The 21,888-nt window shown below is 32.4% G+C and overlaps 1 protein-coding gene across 1 annotated transcript; it reads right to left on the reverse strand.

Moving 5' to 3' along the window:
* Positions 1 to 412: 412 nt before the first annotated feature.
* Positions 413 to 20,714, reverse strand: LOC139864504 (uncharacterized). The gene is made up of 12 exons (XM_071853087.1): positions 20,627 to 20,714; positions 19,234 to 19,940; positions 14,649 to 14,756; positions 14,459 to 14,551; positions 4,631 to 4,958; positions 4,143 to 4,197; positions 3,378 to 3,920; positions 3,141 to 3,287; positions 2,862 to 2,984; positions 2,670 to 2,813; positions 1,384 to 1,541; positions 413 to 492 (listed from the first exon to the last, which is right to left on the reverse strand). Exons 1-12 carry the CDS (start codon positions 20,712 to 20,714, stop codon positions 413 to 415), a joined length of 2,574 nt encoding a protein of 857 aa, XP_071709188.1.
* Between the last annotated feature and the right edge of the window lie 1,174 nt (positions 20,715 to 21,888).

Genomic DNA, 21,888 nt, shown 5'->3' on the forward strand with positions numbered 1-21,888 from the left:
TTGTGAGTTAGACACCAGTGAACACAAGCTTCAGTGACCAACAAATGAGTGACAGTTAATTCACGGTAATACATGTTACTTCCAATACTTTCAGTTCTTATAGCAATTTCAGTACGGGGATATGCGTCAAGAATGCTCGTACGTTCTACGGTCTTGTATGGATTACAAGTACAAAATAGAAGTAGAGTCATTTGATGTCGTGGACTATCCAGTGGAAGAGCTTCAAAATCTTTACCGGGATAGAAATAAGTATCACCAAATGGTACGCCCAACATGTAACCGAATTCTTTTAGACTATACGAGTATGGCGTTTCAAACATTCGAAACTTCAATCTTTGTGATTTCAAAGTTGGAATAGAATTCACGCGGGAGTGAAGGTTCAAGAGCTCGTATAAATTCAAATCGCACATTCTCACAAAAGGGCGTATCCATCCAAATATTCGACTTCTAAAATGATGGACTTAATGCTTTCGGATAAATACGATGAGTGTTCTGCCAAGAATGCACAAATAAGGAAAAAGTAGAATACCACAATTTTCATGGTAGCAGGTCAATCGCTAGCAATCTGGTAAATTACTTAAATCCTCCTGTTATTTTGTATTTTTATTATTGTATATAATTGATTAATTTTTATATAGATTTGATTTAAATTAATAGATTCAATATATTCTAATGTGTGTTTGAAGTGTGAAGATAATTCTCTGAGTCCTATTGAGAATTACAAGAGTATGCACACTAACAGGAAATTTGGCGTCTGGAGTGGGAATATTCCACGACTAAACTACGTATGTAATGGGTCATTTAATCAAACGGGGTAAATAGGGTCAACTTGGCTAAAATGGGTCAACTTGGGTCATTATGGGTTAAAATTGATCAGTTAGGGTCAAATGTGTGAATAGTGATCTATATGGGTTCAAGTGGGTCAAATAGGGTAAATTGAGTTCAAATGAGGTCAAATGGGTTCAAATGGGGTTAATTGTGTTCAAATATAAAAAATTCGGATTAAATAGGGTTAAATTGAGTTAATTGGGTTCAAATGGGTCAATTGTTGTCAAATGGGTCATATGAGGTCAAATGTAGTCAATGGGTATAAATAGGCAAATTTGGGTCAAATAGGGTCAATTGGGTTCAAATAGGGTCAAATGTAGTCAATTGGGTTCATATGGGGTCAAATTGAGTCTTGGGGTTAAATGTCATCAAATGGAGCCAATTGGGTAAATGTGGGTTAATATGGGGTTATATGATACTAATATTAATATTTTTTAACGATGTAAAAAGAAATGACGGATAAGAAAAATAAAGAGCTTGAAAGAAGTGAGCAAGAGATAATGTTGGAAGTTTGGAAAAACGATGTGGGCACAATCTGATTGGGAAGAAAGTTACCAATATCGGTTACTAATTCCGCATCTTCATCATCAACAAGTCGAAGTAAAAAACCACAAAACTTTTCGGAACAACCAAACCAAGATACCGCAATAGCTGAAGTTTTTGTCGCGAATCTTATGGTTATCCCGCCCCATTTGCAAAATTTCTCCCGACTCCTGATTTAAACCAAGATGAGGAAGGTGACAACGAAGATGGAGAAGGAGCGTAAGTAGTTTGTTGTGGTTGTTTGATAGGCTAGTTTGTTTATGTTTAATGTTAGATGTTAAAACATTGATTTGGAGATCATGGTTTGATGTAATGCTTATTTGAACATTTTGGTATTAGTTTGAACTTTAATTTAATGTTATTGTGGGTTTTGTAAAATATATCGTAACCGTAAAACAAGTTTTGTGTTTTGAAACGTGTCGTTTTTACGGTTGAAAAAATGCATATTTAAATTTTATTTATTTTCTTTTCGGATGAAATGCCGTCCTTATATGTCGTCACGAAAATTCATCAGGTATTGTTGAACAAAAGTCAAAGTGGGGGCCACGTTCATCTGGAAAAGAACAACTTTTAGTCCAGAAAAACTCTATGGAACAAGTTATTACGGGCGACATATTTGGGACGACGTGTCATTCGAAAAGGTGGGACGACATGTCTTCTGGAAAGGACAAAAAATGTCGTCCCGAAAAGTCATCTTTCCTGTAGTGATTGTATATCATTAAAACGATATAAAGGTTTCACTTCTATCGATTTATGCGTCTACTCTTCGGTGACTTTAGATATATCGAAGGGACGTTCTTTTTGCTTTCTCTATATCGAAGTGTTATTTGTTTGATAGCATTGAGCTTAGTTAGTTCTTTTGGTTAAAAGTAAGAGGAAGTAAGATTCTAATTTTAGTTTATGGCTTAATCATTCTATGTAATTCTTTACTAGTTGTTGACTAGTTTTTTTTTAACCGCCAAAGAATCTTTTATTAAAAAACATTCCCTAACAAGTCGCTAAGGGAAAATTACAACGGCATAGATAGCCATGAGTTCCAAATTTGAAACTAAATGGCCTCTATGTTTAATCCAACGAAAACAAATTAATCTAATAACATCAAAAATACTACTAATGTTACAAAAAGAGGAATTAAAAACGATCCCGTTTCGAAACCGCCAAATGGCCCATAAAGTCGTGATCACAATCGCAAAAACCCGACTCTTGGAAGCAGCTCGTAAACTAACGCCTTCGATCCACGAAATAAACGAATCCCAATTAGTAAAAAGAGGAAGGGAGCAATCCAACCATATACGAACCTTATTCCATATGTCTGTAGCCACCGAACAATTGAAAAAATATGATCTTGAGACTCAAGTCCGTTAGAACATACCGGGCAAACAACGGAGTCAATCTCAATACCCTTCTCGACAATATTCCAACGTACGGGAAGAGCATTTAACCTTAATCGCCATAAGAAAATATTAACTTTTCACGGGATAAATTTATACCATACAGTCTCCATATTCGACGAAGGAAGTATCTTTCGATCAATAAAATCCCGAGACGCTTTAACCGTGAATAAACCATCTGTGCGCAATTTGCAAGACCAAATATCATCCCGATCAGAAAAGCTGTAGGAACCAATATCTTCGAGAAGAGAGTTTACTAGTTGTGCGTTACGAATCCCTAGGTTCACCCGAGACCAGTCCCAATGCTACGCATTGTTGACCCATTTAGCCGCTATCATACCGTTCTTGTTCTTGTCCAAATGAAACAACCGGTTATACCTGGAATGTAGCGAAGATTCATCACACCTAACATCATACCAAAAACGAATCTTCCTACCATTCCCAACTACCATGCGAAAAGTGTCAACCGGCAGCAAACCATCAGATGTAACCTTAGAACATAGAGAAACAATGTTGGACCACATGCTAGAACAAACCAAAAACGTATTATCGAATATACTGCCATGAATGGACTTTATTAGCAAGACCCACAAGTCATTCGGATTTAACAAATACCTCCATTTCCACTTCACTATTAACGCCATATTGAAAGCTTTGAGACTTCCAACGTTGAGGCCACCGCGGTCGAAAGAAGCTAATAATCTGTCCCATTTTACCCATGACATTTTTTTAACCTCGTCATTACCACCCCAATAAAACCTTGCCCTTAAAGACTCAATACGTTTTAGGACGGTTTCGGGACACTTAAACAACGACATACAATATATCCCAAGGCTTCCCAATACCGATTTAATAAGCGTTAATCTGCCTCCCGAAGATAGTAAACTGGCCTTCCACGAAGATAACTTAGAACGGAATTTGTCGACCAAAAAATCCCAATTCGAAATAGTTTTCATACTGGACTCTATGGGAATACCAAGATAAGTGGTAGGAAATGAACCAACTTGTGTCCCTGCGGCATTAGCAAAAGCCATAATTTCATAATCAGCCACTCCGGTACCGAATAAGTGGGATTTTGAAACATTAATTCTTAAGCCGGATACCAAAAGAAAATCTTCAGAATAAGTAAAATACGATTCAATTTCGACAAACACCAATCTGAGAAAATGATAACATCGTCTGCATAAAAAAATGTGAAAGGTGTATGTTGTCCTTCCCAACTTTTATACCCCGAATTAATTTCAACTGCATGGCATGAAGAAAAGCAAGATGTAACCCTTCCATAACAATTATAAAAAGAAAAGGACTAAGCGGATCACCCTGTCTTAAACCCTTTTAATCGGAAATTCACGTGTCGAACATCCGTTAACTAAGACAGACGTTCTGGCTGAGATTAAACATCCTTTAATCCAAGAACACCATTTCTGACCAAACCCTAATGAGGAGAGCAAAAAAAAAAAGATACTCCCAATTCAAGAAATCGTACGCTTTCTCGAAATCGACCTTGAAAAGAAGCATTCTTTTGTTCTTATTTTTATACCAAGATATAATCTCACTTAGCATTAACAGGCCATCTAAAATCTGACGTCCTGAAATAAACGCCGATTGAACCGGACTAATAATCTTATCAATAACATAAGCTAATCGGTTAGTCAAGATTTTAGTAATGATTTTGTAAAAACACCCTGCTAACTAAATAGGTTTGAAATCCGTTATCAGAACCGGATTCTGTACTTTTGGAATAAGCGAGAAAAAAGCCGAGTTAGCACCATGAGGCATATTACAAGAGGCAAAGAAACCTTTAACATCTCTGTAAAAATCATGTTGAAAAAAGTCCCAAAAATGTTTAATGAAACAAAAAGAAATACCGTCCGGGCTCGGAGCCTTAGAACTACCGCACTCCCAAACAGCGTTCTTAATCTCTGTATCATCAATGTCCCTCTCAATAAAACTTGCATCTTCATTAGAAAGTATAACTTGTGGATTAAAATGGACGAAAGCTGCTCCAGAATCGACCTTTTCAAATTTGTTCTTGAAAAAATCAAAGAACTTATCTTTAACAATACTCGGGTCGTCAAGCCATACACCGTCAACAATTGATCCCTGAATTTGCTGAACCCGACGTTTATGTTTTAACGAACAATGAAAAAACTTGGAATTTTCATCTCCCTCAACATCCCATTTAATACTCGATTTCTGAATATAGTCGAGTTCAATAAGCTTAGCCAAATCGTCTTTTTGGATGAAAGTGTAACGGACTGAAACCGGGGTTAGAAGTAAGATTACTAAATTACCCTTAGGTTTATATTTGTGTTTAAAATATGCTTTTATTTTAATATTATGTTTATTATTAGTTGAATATGTGGTTAAGACCAGTTTGTGACAAGGGTCACAGAAATGGTTCGTTTGTTGAATTTGGACTCCGTTAGGGTTGCCAAATTAAGTACGAAAGATATTAGATAACTGGTAAATGCCCGTATATAATGGGGTATTATATTTTAACACATAAGAGTGTAGATATCAGCTTCTTTCACCCATTTTCTAGATATGTCTCAATCAAGAACGTACCTAAACTTACACCATCTCAAAACCCTAATCTAATCCAAGCTTGAAATTGATTTGTGAAGCTATAGGAACTGAATTATATCATCTTTGTAAGCAATTATCCAGGTTTGTGTGCTTGAATTCGTGGTTTAATTCATAGAAATTGGGTTTGGGGTGTAAAATGGGTTTTTGATGAATATGAACTTGAATCTTGATGATTATGTGTTTGTTATGCTTAATTGATATTAGAAATAGTTTCTATATAGTTTATATGATATTTTTGAAGTGGTTTTGATGTTAGAACTTGCAAAAATCGAGTTTTTGGGTCAAAATTGTAAGGACCCCGAAATTTTCGACTAATTTTAAACCAAACTTTCAATACGATTTAATAGTTTTGACATGATAAGCTAAGTCTATTAGGTTAAGTCTCAAAAACTTTGAAACTGTTTCATATGTTCAATTGACCTTCAACTGTTCCCGACGATTCACGAACAATTGTTTGTAAAATAAATAAATATAGATATATATGTATAAATAAAATATAACTAAATATAATGATGTGAAATAATAAAAACACAATTTAATCATTTGAATTAAAATGAATCTATATATATATATATATATATATATACATGTATATGAATTCTATATATACTTAATATTATATATATAATGTCTTATATATATATATATATATATATATATATATATATATATATATATATATATATATATATATATATATATATATATATATATATATATATATATATATATATATATATTATATGTAAATATTCAATATTCAATATATGTTATTATATAAGTATCAGATATTACATAATTAATAATATGTAATATTAATATAATAAATTTAATTATAATAAAAATATAAATGTTATACTTATTACTTTCATTATTATTATTAACATCAATATTATTAATATGATTATCATATTTAGTATTATTATTATTAATAGACAATAATACAAATTATTATTATTATCTTTAATAATATTATTATTATCATTATTTTTATTACTCTTATTATTCTTAGAATTATTTTGATATATTATTATTATTAATTCTATTATTATTATTACCAATTTAATTAATATGATTATAATTATTAATGTAATCATGAATTAGTGACACAGTGTAAATCGTACAGACAGCTAACAAATTCCGTTACACTTCAATATCTACTTTATTTTTTTTTCTTCTGCAAAAAAATCTCTTGTCTACCACCTTCACTAAATTGCAAGCCAATATACTGCTTCAATGATTCGTTTGATTTTATAGTAATTATTAATCTTATATATATATAATATATGAAAATATGTATAATCTATTAGAATCAAAAACAGATAAGATAATTCAGACAGAAACAAAATTTACCAGATATTAATCAGATAAAGAAATTAGATTATGTTTCAGATCACGATCAACCTTTATTAAAAAAAATCTTTTCATATCTGCAAACTGATACCATTTCAGAAGATAACAAGAGTCAGAAACAAAAATTGTAGGATATTGATATCAAATGTAGTACGAATCTGTTAGCCATCACTTTCTACTTTCTATTTTTCTTCTTAAGTGATTCTTCTGGTCGATTGCATCCAAACTATACAATAAAATCTGTCAGAAATAAATATCAAATAATCGTATGAATCTGTTACACTTCACTTTCTGCTTTATATATTTTTGTTTGTTTCTTCTTGGGCTTGATTCTTTATGTCGATAACACTAGCATTATATAATACACAATCCTTCTATGATGCGGATAAAAATTCCTTCAATTTCTCTACCACCTTATGTTACTGGCCGAATAACCACCATATCACCTTCTCTATCTGTTTCTTTGTTTCTGTTCCAACGAGTAGCCATTACCACAAAACCCTTGAACCACCACCACTACAACCCATTACCTTCAAACAAATTCACGGCTGTGATTGCTTTTCTGTTCACAACCATCAATTGTGTCTCTTCTCCTCTTGCTAATCAACATCCACCTTGAAACCATCTTCGATCATCATCACCAAACCATGGATACAAGTCTCTTGCATCTTGTTTGAACCACAACTCAAAACCCATTTAATACTACACGATTTCTGCTGCATCTATTTTCGTTTAAACAGCCACACCAACAACAAATCTTTGAACATTTTTTTCTTCTTCTTTGCTACTCGTCACCTTCTGTTCCCATATATTTTTCTTTTTCTTCTTTTGTTTCCTTTTGGTTGAAACTCTAACACACACAACCACTAGATATTAATATATGCAGATCAAAGTTGTATTGGTGTGGTATACTTTTTAATTATGGCCAACAAAAGGTAACCCACTTTTTTTCATTTCATTCGCATACTACACCTTTTGTTCTACATGATAACCCTACCACTTGTTAATGTTTACCCACTAGTTGTTGTTGTTGCAATAATAAAACATAAGGGAATCAAAGCGTACAGCTAAATGTACATTTCATGTTTCAATTTTTTTGCCGAGGGATTATATACTTTTAGTGGGCCGATGATCTTATAAATGTTGGGCCACTAAGTTAAATCTCCTACATTGGGTCGTAACCTTTGTTGTATTAGTACGCCAATTCTTGTAAACAGTCATATAGCTGCTGCTGTACGAGCCAATTATATACATCCTTGTTCGATACAAAAGTGATAGTTAATGCAAGTTATTGTTGATCATGATATGGGGTCAAAAGGATATTAGCAATAACGAATGATGATGGTGATTTAAGTTAAAGTTGGGATAATATCCAAGTAGGTGGTAATTAGTGGGTTGATAAGTTGATGATGAAATTAGATAGTGCCATAGTGGTAGTAAAAAGGAGTGCTATTTTGTATTCATGGCCGACACTCTTTTAATCCATTAACTCACTTGATTATTTTACACAAATAAGGGTGACATGAACAAGAAGGTGGCCACCAAAAATAATTGTGTTAGGCTGCTGTACAATCTTCGGTCGAACAATCAGTGGAACGATTTGATTAATTGGCAACCAAAGGGGGCACGTAAAGTGGCACTTGTTATATTATTTTTTTTTCGTAAAGACTATAATAATGGGGATGATATATATATAGAACTAAGTGATGATATTCGATAATGATAGCAATAGATGATGATTATGGTGATTGAAAAATTTATAAAAATGATTTGATGATGATGTTAGAAAGGTGATGGTAACGGGTTATTAAGAAAAAAATGAAACGGAATAAGGAGTTAAATAAAATTAGTATGAGAATCAAAACAGAAAATTAGAAGCAGCGTAATGGTTTGGGTGTGAGTTGGTTTAACAAGAGGTTGCAGGTTCAATCCCTGGCTGGGGCATATATTTTTTTTTTAGAAGAAGAATCAGAAGAAACAGCCAGATTTATATGATATATATTTTGGTCCGTAAATTAGAAACAGAAAAATAGAAAGGGGTGGATTGGTTAGGGATGTTATCGGGTTAGCGGGACGTCATGGGTTCAAACCCGGACTTGGGCATTCTTGTTATTTTTAAGGACTATTTCTTGTGAGGTAGTTTTATTATTATTATTATTATTATTATTATTATTATTATTATTATTATTATTATTATTATTATTATTATTATTATTATTATTATTATTATTATTATTATTATTATTATCATTATTATTATTATTAGTATCATCTTTAATAAAAACTATCATGTTTATTAAAAGTATCATTTTTATTATTATTATCATTATTAGAAAAATTATCATTTTTATCAAAATTATTATTATTATTATCATTATTATTATTTTGACATTAATATTATTATTTCTATATTATTATTATTTTTATTATTAATACTAGTATCAATATTACTATCATAATAACTATCATTATTATTATTATTGTAAAATAAAACAACTTTTATTATTATTATTATTAGCAATATTATTTTATCAAATAACTACTAGTTATATAAAATCATATTTACTACATATAACATAACTATACTTTTATAATAAATATTAATAAATGTAATTAATTAGATTATTAATGAAACACATAATTTAAATAACAATTATATCACTAATAATATGTAAATTTGTTCGAATACAATTATACGTGTTAATATATATATAACTGATATAGGTTCGTGAATCCGATGCCAACCCTACACTTGTTCAATGTCGTCATATGTATTTTTACTACAAAATACAGTATGGTGAGTTCATTTTATTCCCTTTTACTCTTTACATTTTTGGGACTGAGAATACATGCGCTGTTTTTTACAACTGCTTTATTAAATAATTTTGAAATATATTTTGAACTGCGAATACATGAAATGCTTTTATAAATGTTTGACGAGATAGGCACAAGCAAAACATTCCTCGAATGAATTATTATGCAGACAGAAGTTCTGCGGATTATTATTGAATTATGTGGACATGATAATTGCCACCATTGAATTATGTGGACATGATAATTGCCACCATTGAATTATGTGGACATGATAATTGCCACCATTGAATTATGTGGACATGATAATTGCCACCATTAAATTATGTGGACATGATAATTGCCACCAATTGATGTGAATGTTATGTATCGAGAGAATGATTTTATACACAGGTTATGTGTATTATATTTTGTACACGAGGTATGTGTACGGTTACTAAGATTTATGAAAAATGGTTTCGTACACGAGAAAGTTGTACTGTATTTAAAAGATATCGCATGTACATTATAGGTGGGTATAGGATTCGGGCCCATTTGTACCATGCATCATTTAAATCTTGTGGTCTATCAAAATTATGAATTTTATTGTTTATGATAACCCTATGAACTCACCAACCTTTTGGTTGAAACTTTTAAAACATGTTTATTCTCAGGTCTGAAAGAAATCTTTCGCTATGCATTTGCTCATTTTAAATAGATTACATGGAGTCATTCATGGCATATAGTGGTCGGAACCTCGCAATGGGACCAGCTGTTGAAGACTTCGTCCAGGTGGATTAGGACGGGTCACTACAGGTGGTATCAGAGCAGTGGTCTTAGCGAACCAGGTCTTGCATTAGTGTGTCTAACATATAGTTGTTAGGATGCATTAATGAGTCTGGACTTCGACCTAGTAGTTGTTAGGATTCATTAATAAGTCTGGACTTGAACCTGGTCTGCATGTCAAAAGTTTTGCATATCATTCCTTGTTGAAAAATATCTACTTATCAATTTCAGTCTCGACACGACTTATTGCAATTATTGCATAGATGGTGTACAGACAAATTCATATTCCATCACATTAGACCTTGTCTGACACGTTTCCTTAATTCCCTCGGTAATCTATGGGATACTCTGTACTATATATAGGTATTAGGTATTCTATGTAATTAGAATATCATCCGATATTCGAAAATCATTTCATATCAAAAATCCTTTATCTAACCGTGCAAGATGAATTATGCAACCAGTTCAAGTTCCTCGAATTCGATAGCTATTCCGATATGGATTTCTACTCGAACTCCGAAAGCAGTGTAACCAGAATGGATCAACAAATCATCCATCATCAATTCTGGATGAATTGGGGATGGGTTCGTAGTCGAATTAATCAATGAAATTGCGAAGAAGGAGATCCTTTCCACCCAACATATTGCCCTATTGACGAAGAACCTGAAGCACTTACCAGCGAACCTATCTGAAACACCATTTTTAGCCTCATTTCCAGGATAACTCATCACGAATATGTGCTATCTAAAATTCTAAACCTTATTCATTTCCTTGTTCAAACCGCCAATCAACCTGGAGTAATGGAATAAATCAACGAGCTTCGCGCCCGAGTTATAGCCTTGGAAAATATGTTGCAAAACGTACCAGCTTCAGCAACATCACCAGCACCAACAGTACCACCAACATCAATACCAGTACCACCAACAACCCACGGTTCAACATCACACCTCTCAAACATCACAATCCATACCTCGCACTTAATCATCGTTCTACCTATCGTTCTACGTCATTTATTTTCGTTCTACATGACGATTATGTAATCTTTAATGTTTTAGAGATTATGTACTCTAGTTCTAACCGTAAATCAAATGAGTTTAATATTATATTGACTCATTAAATCCATGATTACATCTGAAGAAAATATATATGTATGTATATTTTCATAAAGATTGTAATTTAAAAATTCTTTTGTACAAACTGTTAATGGTGAAAACATTTTAATGGGTAGGTAATACCCGAGGAATATTTAGATTTCACATTAATAAGTTACACAGTACATTCTTCGAATCTGATTCAACGGTCATTTACTATCCTACATACAACCATACATATACGTATCCGTTCACCAAAGAACAACTATTTTCATTCAAATTTAATTTCATATTCGGATTTTGACCGATCAAAATCCAAGTCAAGATTTAATAAAAGACATCACTTTTAGATTCCTACATCTTTCAAGGCCATACTTTGAATTCAAAACTGTGCCAGATCCATTGGCGTGTTATTACCGAAAATAACTTTACAATACCTTTCCAAAATTAGCCAATTTTGTCACAGCTCCAGTAAATCAACTTCGACTTTCATTCGGATTAGCCTTATTATAACTTTGATATATAAGTTTGTCTTTCGTCATTGTTACCGGAGAACCCTTTATATCTCATCACATTAGCAGTAAACTTACCGGCAACTTCATTGATCTTTGACTTTTCGAAAAATCATTATATTTGTCGAAACCCCATGCTGTGTCAATCTGCGTCTTGTGATGATAGTTGTCATACCAAAAAGTTTCAATCATTATTTTAAATCTCGCAGCGTTTCTACATCAACAGTTATATGTATACATATAACATGTATCTTTTAGAATTATGATCTTCCATTCTGAAATTCTGAATAAGCACCCCAATTTACGAAATCAATTCTCGAAGTATTAAAAGAACTGATAAAGCAGCAAAAACTATGGATGACTGTAACAGTCAAAAGTTTGATAATAAAAGAATGGTCCGTGGAAAAAGCTCGGAAAAACATCAAAATCTGCTTTCTACATTATAATATCTTCAATATTTCTATGATATCGTTATATCTTCCTTAGTTGTAAATATCCTCAATATTTCTGAAGGTATCCTTATATCGTTTTTGTTCGTAATTATCTTCGCTGTCATTCTATCCTTAGTACATCATATCGAAAACTGTTTTGACTTTTAGATTTCAGTGAAACACTGAAGTTTAAATTTGTGGATATTCTTGAGTAATATTGGAATGAAAGCATGAGTTAATGTAATATAATGACACTTGATCAACGTAATTATATTACAGTAAGTCATGCGAAAGTTCTAATGAAACGTGATAATGGTAATACTTGATCAACATTACCATCACCACGAACCGTGTTACTTGACTTGTATTCACCATGAACTATGTTACTTGATTCAAAGTCATCATGAAACCAAACTCGACCCGGGAAGGGCATTCATAAATTTATCTGCGTATCAATCTCGAAGAAATCTCTAAACTTATCATTTTCTTCTTCGATGAAACATTCTTAGACGATTAAAGTCTTTCCCATTAAGAATCTGAGTTCAAATCTGGTATTAAAACATTCTCGATTTCAATTCCAACTATCACCACTCAAATTTCGGGATGAAATTTCTTTAACGGGTAGGTACTGTAATGACCCGGTAATTTTCGACTAATTTTAAACCAAACTCTCGATACGATTTAATATTTTTGACATGATAAGCTAAGTCTGTTAGGTTAAGTCTCAAAAACTTTGAAACTGTTTCATATGTTCAATTGACCTTCAACTGTTCCCGACGATTCACGAACAATTGTTTGTAAATAAATAAATATAGATATATATGTATAAATAAAATATAACTAAATATAATGATGTGAAATAATAAAAACACAATTTAATCATTTGAATAAAAATGAATCTATATATATATATATATATATATATATATATATATATATATATATATATATATATATATATATATATATATATATATATATATATATATATATACATGTATACGAATTCTATATATAGTTAATATTATATATATATATATATATATATATATATATATATATATATATATATATATATATATATATATATATATATATATATATATTATATGTAAATATTTAATATTCAATATAAGTTATTATATAAGTATCAGATATTACATAATTAATAATATGTAATATTAATATAATAAATTTAATTATAATAAAAATATAAATGTTATACTTATTACTTTCATTATTATTGTTAACATCAATATTATTAATATGATTATCATATTTAGTATTATTATTATTAATAGACAATAATACAAATTATTATTATAATTATCTTTAATAATATTATTATTATCATTATTTTTATTACTCTTATTATTCTTAGAATTATTTTGATATATTATTATTATTAATTCTATTATTATTATTGCCAACTTAATTAATATGATTATAATTATTAATGTAATCATGAATTAGTGACACAATGTAAATCGTACAGACAGCTAACAAATTCCGTTACACTTCAATATCTACTTTATTTCTTTTTTCTTCTGCAAACAAATCTCTTGTCTATCACCTTCACTAAATTGCAAGCCAATACACTGCTTCAATGATTCGTTTGATTTTATAGTAATTATTAATCTTATATATATAATATATGAAAATATGTATAATCTGTTAGAATCAAAAACATATAAGATAATTCAGACAGAAACAAAATTTGCCAGATATTAATCAGATAAAGAAATTAGATTCTGTTTCAGATCACGATCAACCTTTATTAAAAAAAATCTTTTCATATCTGCAAATTGATACCATTTCATAAGATAACAAGAGTTAGAAACAAAAATTGTAGGATATTGATATCAAATGTAGTACGAATCTGTTAGCCATCACTTTCTACTTTCTATTTTTCTTCTTGAGTGATTCTTCTGGTCGATTGCTTCCAAACTATACAACAAAATCTGTCAGAAATAAATATCAAATAATCGTATGAATCTGTTACACTTCACTTTCTGCTTTATATATTTTTGTTTGTTTCTTCTTGGGCTTGATTCTTCATGTCGATAACACTAGCATTATATAATACACGATCCTTCTATGATGCGAATAAAAATTCCTTCAATTTCTCCACCACCTTATGTTACTGGCCGAATAACCACCATATCACCTTCTCTATCTGTTTCTTTGTTTCTGTTCCAACGAGTAGCCATTACCACAAAACCCTTAAACCACCACCACTACAACCCATTACCTCAAACAAATTCATGGCTGTGATTGCTTTTCTGTTCACAACCATCAATTGTGTCTCTTCTCCTCTTGCTAATCAACATCCACCTTGAAACCATCTTCGATCATCATCAACAAACCATGGATACAAGTCTCTTGCATCTTGTTTGAACCACAACTCAAAACCCATTTAACACTACACGATTTCTGCTGCATCTGTTTTTGTTTAAACAGCCACACCAACAACAAATCTTTGAACATTTTTTTTTTCTTCTTTGCTACTCATCACCTTCTGTTCCCATATATTTTTCTTTTTCTTCTTTTGTTTCCTTTTGGTTGAAACTCTAACACACACAACTACTAGATATTAATATATGCAGATCAAAGTTGTATTGGTGTGGTATACTTTTTAATTATGGCCAACAAAAGGTAACCCACTTGTTTTCATTTCATTCGCATACTACACCTTTTGTTCTACATGATAACCCTGCCACTTGTTAATGTTTACCCACTAGTTGTTGTTGTTGCAATAATAAAACATAAGGGAATCAAAGCGTACAGCTAAATGTACATTTACTCTTTCAATTTTTTTTGTCGAGGGATTATATACTTTTAGTGGGCCGATGATCTTATAAATGTTGGTCCACTAAGTTAAATCTCCTACATTGGGCCGTAACCTTTGTTGTATTAGTACACCAATTCTTGTAAACAGTCATATAGCTGCTGCTGTACGAGCCAATTATATACATCCTTGTTCGATACAATAGTAATAGTTAATGCAAGTTATTGATGATCATGATATGGGGTCAAAAGAATATTAGAAATAATGAATGATGATGGTGATTTAAGTTAAAGTTGGGATAATATCCAAGTAGGTGGTAATTAGTGGGTTGATAAGTTGATGATGAAATTAGATAGTGCCATAGTGGTAGTAAAAAGGAGTGCTATTTTGCATTCATGGCCGACACCCTTTTAATCCATTAACTCACTTGATTATTTTACACAAATAAGGGTGACATGAACAAGAAGGTGGCCACCAAAAATAATTGTGTTAGGCTGCTGTACAGACTTCGGTCGAACAATCAGTGGAACGATTTGATTAATTGCCGACCAAAGGGGGCACGTAAAGTGGCACTTGTTATATTTTTTTTTTCGTAAAGCATATAATCATGGGGATGATATATATATAGAACTAAGTGATGATATTCGATAATGATAGCAATAGATGATGATTATGGTGATTGACGAATTTATAAAAATGATTTGATGATGATGTTACAAAGGTGATGGTAACGGGTTATTAAGAAAAAAATGAAACGGAAAAAGGAGTTAAATAAAATTAGTATGAGAATCAAAACAGAAAATTAGAAGCAGCGTAATGGTTTGGGTGTGAGTTGGTTTAACAAGAGGTCGCAGGTTCAATCCCTGGCTGGGGCATATATTTTTTTTTAGAAGAAGAATCAGAAGAAACAGCCAGATATATATGATATATACTTTGGTCCGTAAATTAGAAACCGAAAAATAGAAAGGGGTGGAATGGTTAGGGATGTTATCGGGTTAGCGGGACGTCATGGGTTCAAACTCGGACTTGGGCATTCTTGTTATTTTTAAGGACTATTTCTTGTGAGGTAGTTTTATTATTATTATTATTATTATTATTATTATTATTATAATTATTATTATTATTATTATTATTATTATTTATTATTATTATTATTATTATTATTATTATTATTATTATTATTATTATTATTATTATTATTATTATTAGTATCATCTTTAATAAAAACTATCATGTTTATTAAAAGTATCATTTTTATTATTATTATCATTATTAGAAAAATTATCATTTTTATCAAAATTATTTTTATTATTATCATTATTATTATTTTGACATTAATATTATTATTTCTATATTATTATTATTTTTGTTATTAATACTAGTATCAATATTACTATCATAATAACTATTATTATTATTATTATTATTATTATTATTATTATTGTAAAATAAAACAACTTTTTATTATTATTATTAGCAATATTATTTTATCAAATAACTACTAGTTATATAAAATCATAGTTACTACATATAACATAACTATACTTTTATAATAAATATTAATAAATGTAATTAATTAGATTATTAATGAAACACATAATTAAAATAACAATTATATCACTAATAATATGTAAATTTGTTCGAATACAATTATACGTGTTAATATATATATATAACTGATATAGGTTCGTGAATCTGAGGCCAACCCTACACTTGTTCAATGTCATCATATGTATTTTTACTACAAAATAGTGTATGGTGAGTTCATTTGATTCCCTTTTACTCTATACATTTTTGGGACTGAGAATACATGCGCTGTTTTTTACAACTGCTTTATTAAATGCTTTTGAAATATATTTTGAACTGCGAATACATGAAATGCTTTTATAAATGTTTGATGAGATAGACACAAGCAAAACATTCCTCGAATAAATTATTATGCAGACAGAAGCTCTGCGGATTATTATTGAATTATGTGGATAATTGCCACCTTTGAATTATGTGGACATGATAATTGCCACCAATGAATTATGTGGACATGATAATTGCCACTAATTGATGTGAATGTTATGTATCGAGAGAATGATTTTATACACATGTTATGTGTATTATATTTTGTACACGAGGTATGTGTACGGTTACTAAGATTTATGAAAAATGATTTCGTACACGAGAAAGGTGTACTGTATTTAAAAGATATTGCATGTACATTACATGTGGGTATAGGATTCGGGCCCATTTGTACCATGCATCATTTAAATTTTGTGGTCTATCAAAATTATGAATTTTATTGTTTATGATAAACCTATGAACTCACCAACCTTTTGGTTGACACTTTTAAAACATGTTTATTCTCAGGTCTGAAAGAAATCTTTCGCTGTACATTTGCTCATTTTAAAGATATTACATGGAGTCATTCATGGCATATAGAGTCGCAATGGGACCAGCTGTTGAAGACTTCGTCCAGGTGGATTAGGACGGGTCACTACAAAAATGGCAAAAATCAGCGCGCTGGAGCTGTTCTTCAGCTCCCACACGAGTGACAGGTCACTCGTACGAGTGACCACACGTTTGAGGGTCAACCACACGAGTGAGGATTCACTCACACGAGTGAGATCTCAGCCACGCGTGTGAGCACCGGTCGGCTTTGTGGAAACTTGTTTTGGTCATAACTTTCACACCGTAACTCCATTTTTGATGAATCAAGTATTGTTATAATCGTAATGAAAAATCCTTTCCAATGGTAAACTTTTTAGAAGCTATATCAAAATATATTTAGGTCAGAAATAGAGGTATTAGCGTGTGTGTCTAGTGTGCATGCGTTAATATGTTATTATGGGTTGAATTCTTGATATAGACTTATCAATTAATGATAACATGATGGTATGATGTGGTTTAGAACTTGATATTATGTGGGTTAAAAACCCATCATAACAGCTGCTGTTGCTGTTCTTCTCCACCCGCATGAGTGAACCTTCACACGTACGGTTGAGGCGGTCAACTGCATGGTGAACCGCACGAGTGAGTGGTTACTTGAACTGTTATATTTGCTAGTTGGAGCATACGGTTGAGATGTGACTCGTAAGAGTCATATGTCATTCGTGTGGTCAACCGTACGGATCTACTGTTGTCTAATTAGATATTTGGCCAAGGACCAAACGTACGAGTGAGGTGTCAACCGCACGGTTGAGGTTTCTCAGACGTGCGGATGAGTGTCACTCGTACGGTTGACAGGTCAGATTGGTTAAGTGTTCAAGTGCTTGTTTATTGATGCTATCGTCTTGTTGTTGGGATGATATCAAGACATGATTACTGACTTGGTTATGCCTATTCTCAGGTGGAAAAGAGAAAGAGAAGACTCAGAAAGATTAGACCTCTGAGAATCTTCAGTTGCTGGTAATTGGTGAGTGGGTCTATCTTTGGATAGAGTTTAAGTAGCAAATCATGCTACTGAGGATTACTCTAATTACCCTGTGTAGCGTAGTGATTGCCATGCTAGTTGGATAGTTGCATGCTATGTGATTAATATGTTGTGTATGTGCACTATGTTTGACACCAGCTGTTCCTAGGGAGGTTGGGGATTTGCAACTGTTCCCAGGGAGGTTGCAGTCCATGTGAGGTCAACCATTCCAAGGAAGGTTGAGTCCAAGTCCTACTGTCTGTTAGTATAGCATAGAAGAATGCATGTGTTGCGTTTGGATAGTTATGCAGAGGCTGGTAGGAAGGACTATCGGTAGATCCTAGTCCGATCAGCTACGTCATGTGCCCGTACAATCCGTCGATCCTCATATTGTCGTTGTTTGCATGCTTGATGGTTGTAAGCATGTTAGTTGACTGTTGTATGATGGATTGCTTAAGCTTAATCTATAGATAGATTCCATTCACTTAGCGGTGAGCTAATCCTCCACATTCCTCCCCTGTATGTTTAGCTACTGCTGATGGGGTCGTGCATTGATGTAGAAGACATGTTTGACTTGCAACTCTGATGTGGACTTTTGTAACCGTGTCTGTAATAACGTAACACCGTTTGATAAAGTAAACTTAATTAAGTGATTTTGTACTAATGTAATTAGGTTGTGATTTTATTAAATAAGACTTCCGCTGTGTTATAAAAAAAATGGCCGGTGTTACAGAAAGATTATTGCGTAAATTAACCTCGTTAACATCAGCATCACCTGCATCAATTCGTATATCTAGATCGTTAATTTTATTCGTAAGCTCAACCAATCGAGAAGCTTTAGAAGACCTTGCAGATTTTATCCATGTCTTTAAATGGCCTTTCAATAATTTTAATTTATAAACAATGTTCATTGTGGAGTCAACACTGTTAATACCATCCCATGCACTTTTAACCGACGATTCGAAATTTGTCCGATCAAACCACGATTTGAATATCTTAAAATAAGTTGGACCGTAGTCCACTTTATCTTGAAATAAAAGAATAGGAGAATGATTCGAATGACCTCTGGGCAAAACTAGACCTTTTAAATCATCCAAAGCGTTGAACACATTGTTAGTAACAAAAAATCTATCGATTTTACTAAATTTGCTACCTGCTTTATTACGCCATGTGAATTGAAGGCCGCCAAGCGGGACTTCAAAAAGATCATTAACATCAATGAAATCATTAAAAACACTAGCATCATGACTACAAAAATCGGAACCACACCTTTCGTCTATGTTTCTAACTGAGTTCCAATCCCCCATGAGAATGTATTCTCCCGGGTGAGCGGTCATGTATGCCGTAATATTTTCCCATAAAACAATCTTCTTCGCCAAAGGTTGCGGAGCATAAACGTTAACCATATACACTTCCAAGTTTTCCCAGATCCACGTGCCTTTAACAATAATTACATTTTCATGACACCAAATACCACTCTTCACGAACGCATTCGGATGATTTGACTAGTTATTTCTAATATATTAACGTTCATAAAAATAAAGTGATTTATCAAAATTTTACGATGAAAAAATTTGTTGAGAAACGAGGTCGTCCGAGTGTCTAATTAATTTTCCATGGTTTGCTATTTTTTTTTCTAAGAAAAAGAATACTCGTATAGAAATTAATGCACTTTCAAAAAGAAAAAACTTAAGCAACAAGAAGATACAAACTAAACTCAGAGAGATTTAAACCCGAGTGAAGTGTTTTTCGAGTGTTATGGTTTGCTAGATGATTTGAATTTTGTCTTGACCATTTACATCATAACTCATACAAATTTTAGTACATAAATTCAATTCAATGAGGTTACATATTTACATGCATCTTAAAATTATTTGATGATTACGAAGGAAGTGATCAATACTACGTCTACAACTTTGTAAAGTTACATGTCCCTAATTTCAAATATATTCAAGTCTTGCAATTTTAGTTTTTGATATATTTGAGAGACAAATAATACGGAGTACAATATACATGCGGTCAATGGTCAACCACACAGTGTGAACTATAAAACATAAAATCAAAACTCTATAGAGACAAAATTTTAGGAATAAAATTGGTTCCAATTCCAGCCATCTCTCTTACTTTTATCGGGCGATCTCCAATTATTGGCGGCGGCGTTCTTTTCACTTTTTCCGGTGATCTTCGGCGGGATCAAACGCCACCTCACCATGGTAGGTAACACTCGAACCATTCCGTTACAAAACGGGTGGTCTTCTAAGGAACGGAGAAACAAAAAAACAGTGTATCGTAAGATCGACGTCGGCATAAACCCTAAAATTCGTTCAGGTAATGATTTGCAATCCTTCTACGTTACGAATTTTCCTGAATATGTTACCTATGTTGATCTGAGGAAGGTATTCTATGGGTATGGTTTCCTCTCAAATGTGTACATAGCTAAGAAAAGGGCGAAATCGGGTAAGAGATTTGCTTTTGTTAGATTCATGGGTGTTAAAAATTCGCTTGCTATGGAGAATAGGATGGCAGATGTTTGGATTGGTAAGTTCCATTTGTATGTGGAAGCATCAAAAGTCGATGCTGTTAAGCCTATTGTCACGACTAAGAAAGTGTATGTGCCCAAACTTGTGAGCGAGCCGAATCCTTCTGGTTCCGAGTCTAACAGCCCTCCAGTAGTTGATGAGGTAAATGCTGAACAACCACAGGACGGATCTTATGCTGCAGTACTTTCTGGATCTGCTCAGAAAGGTTCGGTCAAGAAGATAGTTCTTGATGATGCCGTTTTGATAGCTGTGAAGCAAGACGATTACGTGATAATGGCTAAGGTAAAAGATTTTAGCGCACTTTATTCGGTTTATCCCCTTTGTTTAGCTGAAGGTTTTAGTGAGTTTAAGATCCAGTATGTGGGTGGTTATTGGATTTGGTTGAAGTTTGAAAGTGAGGCAGCTGTTACGGCTTTCAAAAACAATACAAATGTCATGTCAATGTTTGCTTGTGTTAAGGATGCTTCTGACGATTTCATAGTCGATGAAAGAATTGTTTGGATTGAATTATCTGGGTTACCTACGAAGGCATGGAGTACCAAGGCGTTCAAGAAAGTTGCGTCTTCTTTTGGTCGGTTTTTGTTCTTCGAAGCTAATAATAAAGTCCCTTTATCATTGGGGCGTGTGTGCATTGCTACGTATGATAAGAGGCCTATATCTATGTCGCGTTTGGTTGAAATTGATGGTAAGGATGTTGTTGTGTACGGTCATGAAGTGGCATCATGGGTGTTTGATATTGACACTACGACTGAGTTCAATAATAGTGATAATAATGATGAGGATGAGGAAGAGGTTCAAAGTGGTTCTTCAGCATCTTCATCTATTGCTGGATCAAAAGAAAGTGAC

The sequence above is a fragment of the Rutidosis leptorrhynchoides genome, chromosome 8, assembly GCF_046630445.1.
Source record: "Rutidosis leptorrhynchoides isolate AG116_Rl617_1_P2 chromosome 8, CSIRO_AGI_Rlap_v1, whole genome shotgun sequence".
Lineage (NCBI taxonomy): Eukaryota > Viridiplantae > Streptophyta > Magnoliopsida > Asterales > Asteraceae > Rutidosis > Rutidosis leptorrhynchoides.